This window comes from Melospiza georgiana, chromosome 15 (genome assembly GCF_028018845.1).
Source record: "Melospiza georgiana isolate bMelGeo1 chromosome 15, bMelGeo1.pri, whole genome shotgun sequence".
NCBI classification, from domain to species: domain Eukaryota; kingdom Metazoa; phylum Chordata; class Aves; order Passeriformes; family Passerellidae; genus Melospiza; species Melospiza georgiana.
In genome coordinates this window covers 4,659,521-4,673,074 of record NC_080444.1, presented here as the reverse complement: position 1 = coordinate 4,673,074, position 13,554 = coordinate 4,659,521, and the positions used below count along the sequence as shown (strand labels likewise).

Sequence of the window (13,554 nt, the reverse complement as noted above, 5' to 3'; positions counted from 1 at the left end):
TTGGAGCAGGTCAGCTGTAGGAGGCATGGTGGGATCTAGCAAAAGACAAACGAGTTGGTGGCAAGGAGCAGGAGGACGGCAGAAGAATTCCCCAGATGGAGCAGATGGAGTCCTTCCTGAGTCCTTCCTGAGTCCTTCCTGAGTCCTTCCTGAGTCCTTTATTAATCTTTCCCCTGAGATGGAAAGATTAGTTTCTGTTACCAAGACTTGCTCCAGATGAGGGAAAATGAGCAGGTGATGATGTGTGGAAGGGCACAGAGGGCTCCTTCCCCTCCCTCTTCAGCACAGTGGGTCCTCCCTGGTGCTTTCCCCAGAGGTGGGGTGAGGAGCCTGGATGAGGAGGTTGGTGGTGGTGTTGGATGGAGGATGTCTCCCTGCTTGCTGCCCCGAGGTTCAGTTTGTGGTGATGTGCTGGGTGTGTGCAGGGCAGGGAAGAGGTGAGCCCAGGTGTGATGGAAGGTTGATGTCCATCCTCCCCTGAGCTGGTGGGGACCTGCTTACCCCAATTTGCACCATTGCCTGGGGACAGCCCCGAGAGCAGGCGGCCACAGACACCAGAACCTTATGGACAGGGCAATAATGAGGTGTTCAAAAAACCTCCCATCACTGGGGAGACTGCTCTGCAAAGGTGATTTATCACACCATTCTTTGGAGTTTTCTGGATTTTCCCTGATTCAGCTTTGCTAATTCAGCTAAATCTCTACATCAGTCCTTCAGTGTAATCTGTAGAGTTTGGTCATCTTGGTGCATTCAGACAGGTTTGCTGCTCATTGCAAAGTGCTGTGGGCCATCAGAGAATGAGGTAAAAAACCTTCCATTGCATGGGGTAACTTTCTCCTTTCCAGCTTGGTTCCATTTGCACTTCTCCAGCATCTCCAGAAAAGTACCACTCCAAACTATCAGATCTCAAAAAGGAAAGACCAACTTCTCCTTCACTACATCTGCTTATTGCATTCTGATTAAATTTCTAGTGGATTGCCCAGGAATTTGAGTGGTGAAAATGAGCTACCCCTTCATTTAAACCTTTTATGGAAGTGCCAGTGGGAATCCCTAATGACAGCATTATACATCCTGCACAGCTCAGCCTGAGAAGAGAAGTGTGTGATAACAGGACAGGGAATTTTCCCCCATCTTCCCTGAATTTTGGGGCAAGGCTTTTGTGGCTGGGTGAAGTTGAAGCTTCATATTTTATTGATGAGCTGTCAGTAGCCCTTGGTTGGATTTTGCTTGCAGGTGGAAGTTTAGTGAGGGAGGGACCTGTCTGAGCTTGAGCACTTAGAATTTATTTCCCATCCCAAACCTTCTGAGATGTGAAGGGCAGGAAGAACCATGTTATATTGCCTGTGTCTTTCTCTTCATAGAGAAGTTTTAAGACACCTGATAGTGCTGAGTCCCTGGGGAAAGCTGACACCTTCCTGGTTGTCCAGAATAGCAACATGCTGGCTTTTCATGCCTCTGTTCTCTTGGAGGATTAGGCTGGGAGACAATCAGGCCTGCTCAGGACCACACTTCTCTCTTTTTGTTGTAAAAACATCCTTTTCTCTGGCTGGTTACAGCACTGAACCTTTCTGGCCATGACCAGCCTGGTGGCAGCGAGCCCAGGGCTCCAGAGCACGGACAGGGAGTGATTTCCTCCCACAGAAAGCCTTGTGATCTTTCTCAGTCATTTCCTAGCTGTGAAATGACCCTGGGTCTAGGTCTGCACTTTGCAAAGCTTCAGAGGTGCAGCATGCCTTTTTGGAGTCCCTTGTGTTGTGCTGGGGCCAGGCTCTCTCTCTCTCTCTATCTCTTTCTCTCTCTCTGCCATGTTTCAACCATCTTTTGTTTTCTTTTCCAGCAGCTGCAGGTGGTTCCTTTATTCGGCGATATGCAGATAGAACTGGCCAGATACATTAAGACCAGTGCTCACTATGAGGAGAACAAATCCAAGTGAGTGCCTGCCATAATGTCTCTTGGCTTCTGTGTGTGTCCTGAGGGCCATGGGGGCTGCAGCCCTGCAGGTGTGCCAGGCCTGTGCCCGTGTGTGTGTCCCTGTGGGGCGTGAGTCCGGCGTGCCAGCTCTGTGTGCCCGCGTGTCCCTCCCTGTCCCTGCATGGGGAGATGTCCTCCCGTGGCCCTGGGGGTGCAGCCAGCTCTGTGTAGCTGTCCCAGGGAGCAGGCAGGGCTGGGAGGGCTGGCAGGGAGGCAGGAGGAAGGAAGGGTGGCTGGTGCAGGGGCTGGGGCAGCGCCGGGTGCGTGCGAGCTGTGTGAGTGTGAGCTCTGTCCCTGCTCTGGGGAGATTTTAATCCACGCTTTGCACCCCAAGGACAAAATCCTCCAGAGCATGAACTCAGCACTGGATCTCTGCAGTAGCCAGGGTGTCTCCTCTAGCTCAGGCAGGGCTCATGAAGAAGGATGGCAGCCATAAGGGTTGAATCAGAGGCTCAGATGCTCTGGAAATTAATGAACTGGAAAAGACTGAATGTGGCACTAACAACTGGAATGTGGCACTCCGTGCTCTGGTTTAGTTGATGGGGTGGTGATCAGTCAAAGATTGGACTTGATCTTGAGGATCTTTTCCAACCTTAATGATTTCATGATTGTGGATATTGTGGGAGAAGAGCAGGAGTGGAGAGCTCAGGAGTGGCCTGGGCTCACGGGCAGTTTGCTGCTCCATCAGATGAATCCACAGACATTGTTTCAGTCACAGCAGGCATGTGAGAGGCCCCACTGGTGTTTGTAGCTTTGCATCACGCTCAGTGATTGCCAGGAGAATGTTGATAGGTTTGGATATCCTTGGAATAAGGTTTGCAACCCCTCATGAGCACAGCCTGTCTGAACTAAGCCTGGCTGTAGTGGTGGGTGGCAGACAGGCTTTCAGCAGGCAGTGGCCTTCCACCTGTGGGACTGTCTTGGGTGGAAATCTGGTTTCTCTGGTGTGTCTGAGGAGCAGCCAGGCTGGGCTGTCTCTCCAGCAGGACAGGAACTAACCTGCAGTGTCATGGCTTCTGTTTGCTGTCCCCTTCCACCCCCGGAGGGTCTGGCTTCTCTGCCTGCCAGGAGCAGCCCTCCATCCCTGCCCTCCCAAAAACTGGTTGAAAAGTGCCCTTTAATTGTTCAGGAGAGGTTTGAAAACAACATGGCAAAAAGTTCTCAATTAAAATTGAGGAGGAAAAACAAGAGAAAAAAATATGATCCTGTGTAATGTGAATTTTAAGAATACTTTTGAAAATTCTTTTTAAAAAAGAGGAAAATTGTCTGAAGATTTGCTCCTTTTAATCCCAAATCATTCAGAAAGCACATTTCAACGAAACATGTGTCAGCAGCATTCCTCATTTTCTCATCTCAAAACCGAGGTAGCTCATGGGCTGTTTTACCTGTGCACAATTTTAATGTCTGTCTTTGAAATCTGTCTCACCAGGTCTGTGTGCCGTGCCGTACTAACCAATTCTTCTTCGTTTCTTCCTCACTCCCTTGCCTTCCCAGCAAACTGCATGGGACTCCCAGTTCTAACTCTGCCAAGGTGCTTCCATGTAATCCCCATTTCTTACTAACATTGTTTTTGTCACTTTCTCTCCCTCCTTGTCTCCGTGCAAGTGGAATTAATTGGTGTTTTTCCCGCATGGCGCTTTGTCTCTGCACTGTGGAGTAGGTTGTGTGTGGCAGGGAGGGCTGGGGCAGCCCTGGCCACTCCTGCTACCCTGCCCATTGTCCAGTGGGCAGCACATGGAAACGGGTAAGAGCCAAACTGGGGACTGGGGGAGGATGGATTTCACAAGGGATGGCGTGGCCCAGCATTTCCAGGACTTTCTACCACCCCAAATACTGGCAACAAGTGCAGTTAACTGTAGGGATATGTGTATGTCCATATCAGGGGCAGGTTCCTCACCTTCCTTTTGTATGGGCAGTCTAAATTGGAGAACAGGACTATCATAAGGTGGAAAAAAAGTATAATCTGAACTCCTACATTGTGATGACAGAGTGAGACATGACAATCTCACTGGTAGACAATTGGTTGCACAAAACATTTTGGTGGAGCCATTCTGATTCTATATCTGGGGCTAATACATTACAGGGAGGAAGGAGATGTTAAATTAAATAGACCTGGTTTGTCCCATTCCTTCATACAACTGTGCCTTTGGTTGCCTTTTTTAGGATGACATTACACACATGGTACATATGGGTGAATTCAAATGAAAATCTAATTCTGCTCATCGTTTGTACTCAGGGTTGTTCATTGAGCTGGCAGCATGAGCCAGAACCAAAAACAATGGGAGGGCTAGTTCTTTGCAGAGTTTTTCTTTGCAGGAGAAGGCAGCACAACCCAGACCTGGAGGGAGGACCTTTAAGTATGGTCATTGTTAGGTTTAGCAGAAAGGATGCAAACAGTGCAGGTCTTTGAAGTCCATCCTTCCCTGAAAGCTTGTCCCTTGGTGGCCTGGGAAGATTGCCACCTCTGCCCTTGGGGTAGGTGAGCCCACATGGAGAGCAGCCTTCAGGGTGGATGGAGCAGACACATTCAGGCTGAGAGGTGAGGCCAGTGTCCCCATCCTGCTGCGTGACACCACCTCTGGACACTCCACACACAGAGACACAACAGGGCTGACATTCGCCATGAGGGCGGCGTGCCTGGAGCACGTTGAAGCGCAGAGAGCAGCTGTCCCTGGGCTGTCTGAGTGCAGGCTGTGTCCTGTCCTTGACAATGTTGCTCTTTTTGCCCAGGTGGACGTGCACTCAGAGCAGCATCAGCCCCCAGTACAACATCTGTGAGCAGATGGTGCAGATCCGAGACGACCACATCCGCTTCATCTCGGAGCTGGCGCGCTACAGCAACAGCGAGGTGGGTCCAGCTGCACCTGCAGGAGGGCTGGGGGCACTGCAGCAACCTGGCTGGGCAGAATTTCAGACTTTGTGTGCTAAAAGGCACTGACCCCCCAAGAGAACGCTGCCTTTGACCTGAGGCCATGGAGAAGGCTTCCCAAATGGAATGATAGAACTGGGATTGTGGGTGTGGAATTTGGATAGAAGTGTATAATACCACCGGGTGGAAAACGTAAAGTTGAAGGGTTTAAGATATAGTAATATATAAAGCAAGATGGAGGTTTTAGGGTGGAGGCTGGTCTTTTTACCTTCCTCTTCTTCACCTTCTTCCTCTTCACCTTCTTCTCCATGGGTTTGGGTGGTTTTGTGCGATTGGATAGAAGAGTCTACGTTGAGGGCACGGGTGGTCAGCTGTTGGGTTAAAAGTAAAAATAATTTAGGTGTCATTTCTTAATTGGACAGATTATCCTTAAAGGGCCTTGTAGAAAGAGAGATACATCTCCATTTTTAGCTTGTTAGAGTGAAGTGCTGCAGAACTCAGGGTTTGTGGGACTGTAACATAGATAAGAACTAAGAAACATCTGAGTCCTATCAAGAAATACTGTCTCACACATTTAATCCCGACCTTGGCAAAGAGAAACAAAGAATCCAGTAGTGGACAAGCCTGGAACACAGCAATGTGGCAGGACCATGGTCTTTCACAGATGTACAGCGAGGAGGGGTGAAGGACATGAGTGGAACAAGCTCATCTTGATGCAGCAATAAAAAAGCAATTTATGAAAGGTACAAAATCATGTGCACCAGGAGATCTACAGCAACAGCTTCTGCTCCTTGATCACAGCTTTGTTAAAATAACCAGGAAAAAAACCTGGCAACTAAATGTTTATAATCAGACAAAAGTCAGAACACCAATGACTTGCAAATTGGGCTTTTCAATTACACAGGCCTGTCAGTCAGGGCTTTGAGGAAAGTTCATGAAGGCATCTCTCTTCTTTTCATTACTGAATGCCAGTGCCCTCTCTGGTGCCATTGGGACTGTTTTTTGCATGTGTGATCCTCATTCATCAGTGTCAGTTTAACAAATGGTAGCGTTCTCAGGCGCTTCTTTTTTGGCATTTGTAAGAGCTTCTTTGAACTTTAATCAGTAAAGGATTATCAAGGATTTCAATAGTATTAGACCATCGAAAAGGAGTGGGAAAGTGGAATAAAAACAGTCAGTTATTTGCTGAGATGACAGGTCAGACTCATTTTTTTTTGTAGGGAATAATTTGACTGGCTGTGTAAAAAGAGCCTTGCCAAGGTCTTTTTTCCTGAGGGACAGTACATGCTTTACTCAATTCTACCTTGGTCATAAGGTCAGGAATTCATTTCAGGTGGGATGTTGGAGAGAAATCTGTTGACTGAGTGAAGCAGCAAGTTGCTGATTGTAGCATGGTGTGATTTCTTCCAGGTGGTCACTGGCTCAGGCCTGGACAGCCAGAAGTCAGATGAGGAGTACAGGGAGCTCTTTGACCTGGCTTTACGGGGGCTGCAGCTGCTCTCCAAGTGGAGTGCCCACGTCATGGAAGTGGTGAGTGCATCCCTGCATCACTGAAAGCAGTCTGGGATGAGTCTGGGAGCAACTGAAACTGTAATTCAAATGATGATGGAAATTCTTAATTTGCAAAGTTTTGACCGTATCTCAACACAAATCCATGGATGTCAAAGGCCTGGTATGCCTGGCAGCCTCCCAGATAAAGAAAACCAATTAATTAAGTGCTAATAAAGCCAAGAATGTCAAACTGTAGTGATGTCTAGAGAATGGTTTTTTGGCATACAGCCTAATTCAGTCTTTCTAGCCTATCTTCTTCCTCATTGCAATGTTGACATGGTCTCTTTTCATCTTTTAGTACTCTTGGAAGCTGGTTCATCCCACAGATAAATTCTGCAACAAGGATTGCCCAGGAACAGCTGAAGAGTATGAGAGAGCCACCCGGTACAACTACACCAGTGAGGAGAAGTTTGCCTTTGTGGAAGTAGGTGCCACTTGCACAAGAATCAGAGCCAGTCCAGGCTGGTTTCCTGTCCGTGTTCCTCAGGCCAGGGAAAGAGAATGGAAGGGTTTTCTCACCATACTCTGCCATGTGACCCATGTTAAGGGATTTAGGGTCCCCACATCCCTTAATCTGGCCTTTAAATTGCCAGTGTTGGGTCTGTCATGGAGCCAGCTGATGTTGGTTTTATTGGATGTGGGAGGTCACCCCTGTAGCTTCCTGCTCCCAAGATGTTGCCACACAAACCCAGAACAGGGGGCTTGCAGAGCAGTATCATCTCTAGCAAGAGCAGCAGCTGCATCCAGGAGCTGTGCAAACACAAGAGATGCTCAGCCAGTCCCCAGGACACATCAGCTGTCATCCTGGCTGGCTGTAAACAGTGAGAACAGTCCTCTGAGCCAGGCTCTGGGAGGCCCTGACCTTCCTCCTGCCTTACACAGTCCAGGGTGGTTTGGATGTTGCCTTATGGCTTCCTCCACTGTGCTGTTGGGCAGGGCAGGCTGTGCCCTGTGCAGATGCAGCTCTGTGCAAGCTGCACCCACACATGGAGCATGTGCAGTTCCTGGGATTGTGTGGTATTAAAGATACCAAGAGATCCGGGGTAAAAACAAGGGACAGGGGCCATTGGCAAGAAGCTGATGATATAAATGCTTTCCTCAGCTTCTTGCGACCTGTAAAACAGCTAACACCCAAAAATTAGCTGCTTGATCATTGGGCTTGTGTTAGCTGAGTAGAATTAATTCAGTCCTGAATTCTCTCCATGCTGGATTTATAGTCCTCTTCACACTTTGGAAAACAGCATTTACATCTGGGTTTAACTTTTCTTTCAGGTGATTGCCATGATCAAAGGCCTGCAGGTGCTGATGGGGCGGATGGAGAGCGTCTTCAACCAGGCCATCCGCAACACCATCTACGCGGCCCTGCAGGACTTCGCCCAGGTGACCCTGAGGGAGCCTCTGCGACAGGCTGTCAGGAAGAAGAAGAACGTTCTGATCAGGTCAGTCTGTCCCTCAATGCAGTGCAAACTTCATGTATTGATTAGTGTTGTTACACTTTGTAATACACAAGCCCTGTGTATGCTCCAGTACACAAGCAGCCAGCAGTTCTTTTAGCCAGCAGCTCCTCCAGAGCTAACTTTTGGTCATCATCCCAGCAATGCCAGCTGTGTATGATCCCACCTTTCCTCTCATATGTGCACAGCCATAGGTATTTTCATCTTGAAGTAAAATCAAGTTAAGCCCTGCTCTCCCTCTCCCCTGCCCCAGTGTCCTTCAGGCGATTCGGAAGACGATCTGTGACTGGGAGGGAGGTCGGGAGCCTCCAAATGATCCTTGCCTGAGAGGGGAGAAGGATCCCAAGGGTGGATTTGATATTAAAGTCCCACGACGAGCAGTAGGACCATCAAGCACACAGGTATGTGAATGTTTGTCTCCTGTGTGGGGAATTAATGGTCTTAGAGCCATGTAGGAGTCTCCCACCCTGTGGATTAGTAGCTGTTTCCATTCTCTGTTCCACAAAGTCTTCATGCTGTTGTGTGTTAAATGTTGCTTTTGTGCCTAATTCGTTGTATAATTCCCAAAGCCTCTTCTTTCATGGGTTTGATTAACTCTGAAGGATAGTGGTGTGCAGAGGGTGGTCACCACCTTGGAGAAGTGTTACTTTTTGTTCCCAGAACACCAAGGCCATATGTGATGATGTCTGTAGAGGGGTAACTGCATGTCACCTTTTTTCCAAAGCTTTACATGGTGAGGACCATGCTGGAGTCACTCATAGCAGACAAGAGTGGCTCAAAGAAGACTCTGAGGAGCAGCTTGGATGGGCCAATAGTCTTGGCCATTGAGGAGTTCCACAAGCAGTCCTTCTTCTTCACCCACCTTCTCAACATCAGTGGTGAGATTATGGCAGGGGGAGGCTTGAACCCAGCCCTTGCATGCTCAGAAAGGCAAAAGCACATCAGCTTTGCTCCTCATTGACCTAAGCAGAAGATTTTCCTTGATTTTTCCCAGATGTCCTACTTCTGCCTGGTTGGGCATGCTTCTGTGTAGTACTCATTATGTGAACAAGGCTGTCAGCAAGAGCAAATAGCTGCAGGTGGGAGATTATTTTCTAGGAGTGGACTTTCCTTCTGTCCCAGACAAACTGAGCCTCTGGACACAGAAAAAGTATTCCAGAATAACTCTGAGCAATTCCAGTGTTCTCACTGGTCCTCTAGAGCAAAAGGGGTGATCCCTTCCTTCTTCTTGCATTACCAAGTGCTCAGGCAGCATGGACATGGTCTGGGTTTAAAACCAGAGACATCCTCCTAGAAAAATGTCCTGTACCCAAAAGCAAGGCTGCAGCAGCTGCCTCCTGTGCCATGCCCTCACTGCCATCCCCAGGGGGTGACATGGATCCTCTGTGCTTTCCAGAGGCTCTGCAGCAGTGCTGTGACCTGTCCCAGCTGTGGTTCCGGGAGTTCTTCTTGGAGCTGACCATGGGCCGCCGCATCCAGTTCCCCATCGAGATGTCCATGCCCTGGATCCTCACAGACCATATTCTGGAAACCAAAGAACCCTCCATGATGGAGTAAGGGCTGGTGGGCTCTGCTGGGACCGTGCACCTGCTGGGGTTTGGGATTTTGTTCAGGAAGAAGGAGGGGCTGGTGATGAGCAGTGTTTTTGATGTGGGAGGTAAATGGATGTTCCTTGCTCTGCTGTCACATGAGTGGTGCTGTGTGAGCACCTCGTTGGCAGACACAGGGGCGACTTCCTGGCACTGGCACCTCTTCATGTGTCATAAACAGCAGCTGGCAACTGTTGGGGTGTGGGCAGGACGGGGTGGCACTGTCACCTGCACGCAGCAGTGAAACAGATGTGTCACCAAAGGGGGTGGGCCCAGGCTAAGCCACCTCAACTTCTTTTTGTATGTGGGATAAATGATACGAGGAATTGCTGCTCTGCAAGTGTCATCATCTTCATAATGTTTTCCTTGTTAGGAAAACTTGGTTGTATGGGCACTGTCAGAGCACCCTCTGGAGTGAGGGCAGGGTGAAAGCTTTTTTAAGGGCAGAGAAGAAGCAAATTTTGATTGAGCAACTCATAATTAGCTCACTTCCAGGTTGGTTGTAGCTGCTTCCTGCAGAAGCCAGGGATAAAGAGGGATTATTTGAGGGGCTGCAGGGGGTGGCAGTGATAGGCATGAAGTCAGAGAAAAGTCATTTTTTTTACATCAGGCATCAGGCAGGGCATGACATGCACCGGCTGCAGTTTATGCTGATAAGCTCCAAAGCTCATTTTAGATGTGGTCTGTGTTCTTGCCCTCAGGTATGTGCTGTACCCCCTGGACCTCTACAATGACAGTGCATACTATGCTTTGACCAAGTTCAAAAAGCAGTTCCTGTATGATGAAATTGAAGCTGAAGTAAGTTCTCTTCATCTTTATTGTATGAAAAAAGCTCACAGGAGTCACACTGCCCTGATTGACCCAGTAATTCATTATAGGCACCTTTCTCCTGAAAGAAATATTCCATCAGACTGAGAAGTTTTCAAGAAGATTAGCATTTCCAGAGGCCCTAAAGACTCTCCTGATTAAGGGCTTCAGCTCAGCTGTACCTGTAGGGAACCATGGAAGCCAAAAGCTGTCAAACATTGGCGACATGGCAGAGTCTGATGAGCAGAGGGTTTGAGACATCAGAGGAAAACAAAAAATTCCCTGAGAGGGAAGGGTGGTTGAGGGTGGGGGACCAGGACCTGTAAGAACATGAAGAAGCTATAAAGAGAGAAATGTAACTGCAATTTTCTGCTTACCTTCAGCAATGTGAGAAGTGCAGTGTGGTTTTAAGATACTGTGACCTTTAATATATATTTGTATTAAATGAAGGATCTGTGTTGGGTTGTATTGATCTTGCGTGCGTAGGAAGGAGCTGTTCTGTGCTGGTGACGCCCTCACCAAGTCTTGTTTTTTCTCCCCCAGGTGAATTTGTGCTTTGATCAATTTGTGTACAAGCTGGCAGATCAGATCTTTGCCTATTACAAAGCGATGGCTGGCAGGTAGGAGAGCCTGACTGCTGATGGTGACTGATGATATCGCTGCATCCAAATTGCTGTTAACCAAAAGATTTCCCTCAGGGAGCAGTCACCGCAAGAAGACACAACATAGATCATCCCTGTCCCCCAGAGCTGGCTGTCCACGTCAGACCGATGTAGATGGGGAAAATTAATTAAGGAGACACAGTTAAAAGTGAAAAAATAATAATTGGCATCCGGAGTAGCAGTCAGAGTACAGTTTGTGAGAGCTTCAGAGAAGCAAACTGAGCTTATTACAGGCATGTCCTTGCTTGACTTCTGTTTTTGTACCAGGCAGAGGACTGGAAGCCTCCCATCTCTACAAAATAGGAATATGCACTTGTCCTCACCCTAGTGAAGCAGCAGGACTTGTTCTCCCTTTGGGGAGATAGAACCTTTGTGGCATATCCTCCTTACCAATTTAAAGGGCATGGATGAAATCTAGGGAGAGTCTTCTTCTCGTGGCCCCAGAGGTGAACCAAGTCTTCCATGTGACTGCAAGTTCTGTCTCTAGGTCACATTTGGCCTTAGAGAAGGAGGACAATCACCATCACCAAACAAATGTTCCCACAGCAGATCTTCAAGGAGGGAGCACACCAGGGGAACCACCCAGTACCTGGCACTGTTATCTTTCAGCACATTTTTATATATTTTTGGGTGTTTTAGCCACAAAAGACAAGCAGGAAAGTCCCCAGAAAACAACTCCTGCTCTGTGATTTAGTGTGCAGAGATTTCTTGCAATTCAGAGCCAAGATTAAAAGGGCTGAAACAACTCTGGAAAGACTCATAGAGAAGCTGATAGTGTACATTTCTATTTTCCTGACACTGCTTCCCTTTTTCAGTGTTTTACTGGACAAACGTTTCCGGGCTGAGTGCAAGAATTACGGGGTGATCATCCCATACCCCCCATCCAACCGCTACGAAACGCTGCTCAAGCAGAGGCACGTGCAGGTACAGTGCAAGCAGCAGGCTCCAGTACTCATCATGACACAAAAATGAGTTATGCCCCACATTTCCCTCGTTCCTTCTTAAGTAATCTATACTCAGCCAAGGCACTTGTGCCACCACTTTCATGTTTAAGCAGACTTCGAGGTTCAGTTTTAATATGTGTGTGGAGTAAAAAATGAAATACCTTGTCCCCATCAGTATATAACATGCAAATCTTTTCTTTTGGCAGCTGCTGGGCAGATCAATCGACCTGAACAGGCTCATTACCCAGCGCATCTCTGCAGCCATGTACAAATCACTGGACCAGGCCATCAGCCGCTTCGAGAGCGAGGACCTGACATCCATCGTGGTAAGAACTTCTATTGACTCTGAGGATGAGCAGGGAGACTAATACACTGCTGGGGATGCACAGTCAACTGGCTGCTATTTTGAGTTCCCCTGCACTGCTTTCAACCAGTCATGTATCTTCCTTTATGCTGCTGAGTCTTTACTGGTTCTGTTTATGGAGCTTTAATTGCATTATTATCAGACCATTAAGTATCTGTGTAAATCATAAGGGGACAGCAGTTAGACTTTGCAGAGCTCATATAAGAGAGTCCTGTAAACTGAGGGAAGGAAATCTTGCTTTAATTCCCAGCTGGATGAAGGTGGCTGTGACATTGCTCATGTGTGTACAGGATTTGCTGTCTTTGATATGATACAGGAGCATCAGAGTCAAGTAGTGTAAAATTACCAGTTTCCACCTTTGGAGGATTCTGAGGTGAAAGCCAGCCAGTGCTCAGTGGGGAACAAATTAATTTTGCTTCCTGCAGCTTCACAAAACACCGGACCAGGACCCCCATGAGTGGAAGTGCAATTGGCCTTGGCTGCTGAGTTAAATTGATGTCTTTAGTTCTGCGTGTGTGTGTGAATAAAAAACATTCCCCTGGCAATTAAATCAGCTGTTTCTGTTGCATTTTCTGCTGCTTTCTGTGCTGCAGGAGCTGGAGTGGCTCTTGGAAATCAACCGCCTGACGCACAGGCTGCTGTGCAAGCACATGACCCTGGACAGCTTCGATGCCATGTTCCGCGAGGCCAACCACAACGTGTCCGCGCCCTATGGGCGCATCACCCTGCACGTCTTCTGGGAGCTCAACTTCGACTTCCTGCCCAACTACTGCTACAACGGGTCCACCAACAGGTGAGGAGGGACAGCAAGGCCGCCTGGAAACCCTGCTTTTCTTTCCACAGCGTCAAACCTGCCACTTAAAATTGATGTGCGTTGTGGAGAGGTTTGTGCTCCCTGTGGGATGCAGCAGTTGCTCTTAAAATGAATTTGAAACCTACCATCTTCCTTTGGTCTTGAAAATGTTAGTAACAAATTCAAGCAGGAGTTAGACAGTAATTGAAATGACTGAGGGTTGGTTGATATTGTTTTCTTGCCTGCTAAAAATAAGAAATCTCTGTTTTGGTAAGTTTTACGCCACCAACAAATTGTGGCAGGATTTTGCATTCCTGTTGGTATAGCTCAAGTGATGAATTCTAACTAGCCTGCAACTGCAGGTCATCCCAGACCATGCAGTGTCAGTTATTCAGGCTCTGATCACTTCCCTTCCCATCTCCCATGCCTGCTGCAGGTTTGTGAGGACAGCCATCCCCTTCACACAGGAGCCCCAGCGGGACAAGCCAGCCAACGTCCAGCCCTATTACCTCTACGGGTCCAAGGTCAGTAAATGAGTCACAACAGCCAG

At 48.1% G+C, this 13,554-nt stretch overlaps 1 protein-coding gene across 1 annotated transcript in view; it reads left to right on the top strand.

The window, feature by feature from the left end:
• CYFIP2 (cytoplasmic FMR1 interacting protein 2) overlaps window positions 1-13,554 on the top strand; it is a 49,803-nt gene that overhangs the window by 13,956 nt on the left and 22,293 nt on the right. The window contains exons 10-23 of the mRNA XM_058035113.1: window positions 1,838-1,929; window positions 4,702-4,819; window positions 6,251-6,370; window positions 6,690-6,815; window positions 7,664-7,830; window positions 8,099-8,246; window positions 8,570-8,723; window positions 9,242-9,398; window positions 10,136-10,232; window positions 10,785-10,861; window positions 11,719-11,827; window positions 12,054-12,173; window positions 12,805-13,004; window positions 13,441-13,528. Coding sequence (XP_057891096.1) covers window positions 1,838-1,929; window positions 4,702-4,819; window positions 6,251-6,370; window positions 6,690-6,815; window positions 7,664-7,830; window positions 8,099-8,246; window positions 8,570-8,723; window positions 9,242-9,398; window positions 10,136-10,232; window positions 10,785-10,861; window positions 11,719-11,827; window positions 12,054-12,173; window positions 12,805-13,004; window positions 13,441-13,528 — 1,773 coding nt within the window. The remainder of the gene's footprint in view (window positions 1-1,837; window positions 1,930-4,701; window positions 4,820-6,250; window positions 6,371-6,689; window positions 6,816-7,663; window positions 7,831-8,098; window positions 8,247-8,569; window positions 8,724-9,241; window positions 9,399-10,135; window positions 10,233-10,784; window positions 10,862-11,718; window positions 11,828-12,053; window positions 12,174-12,804; window positions 13,005-13,440; window positions 13,529-13,554) is intronic.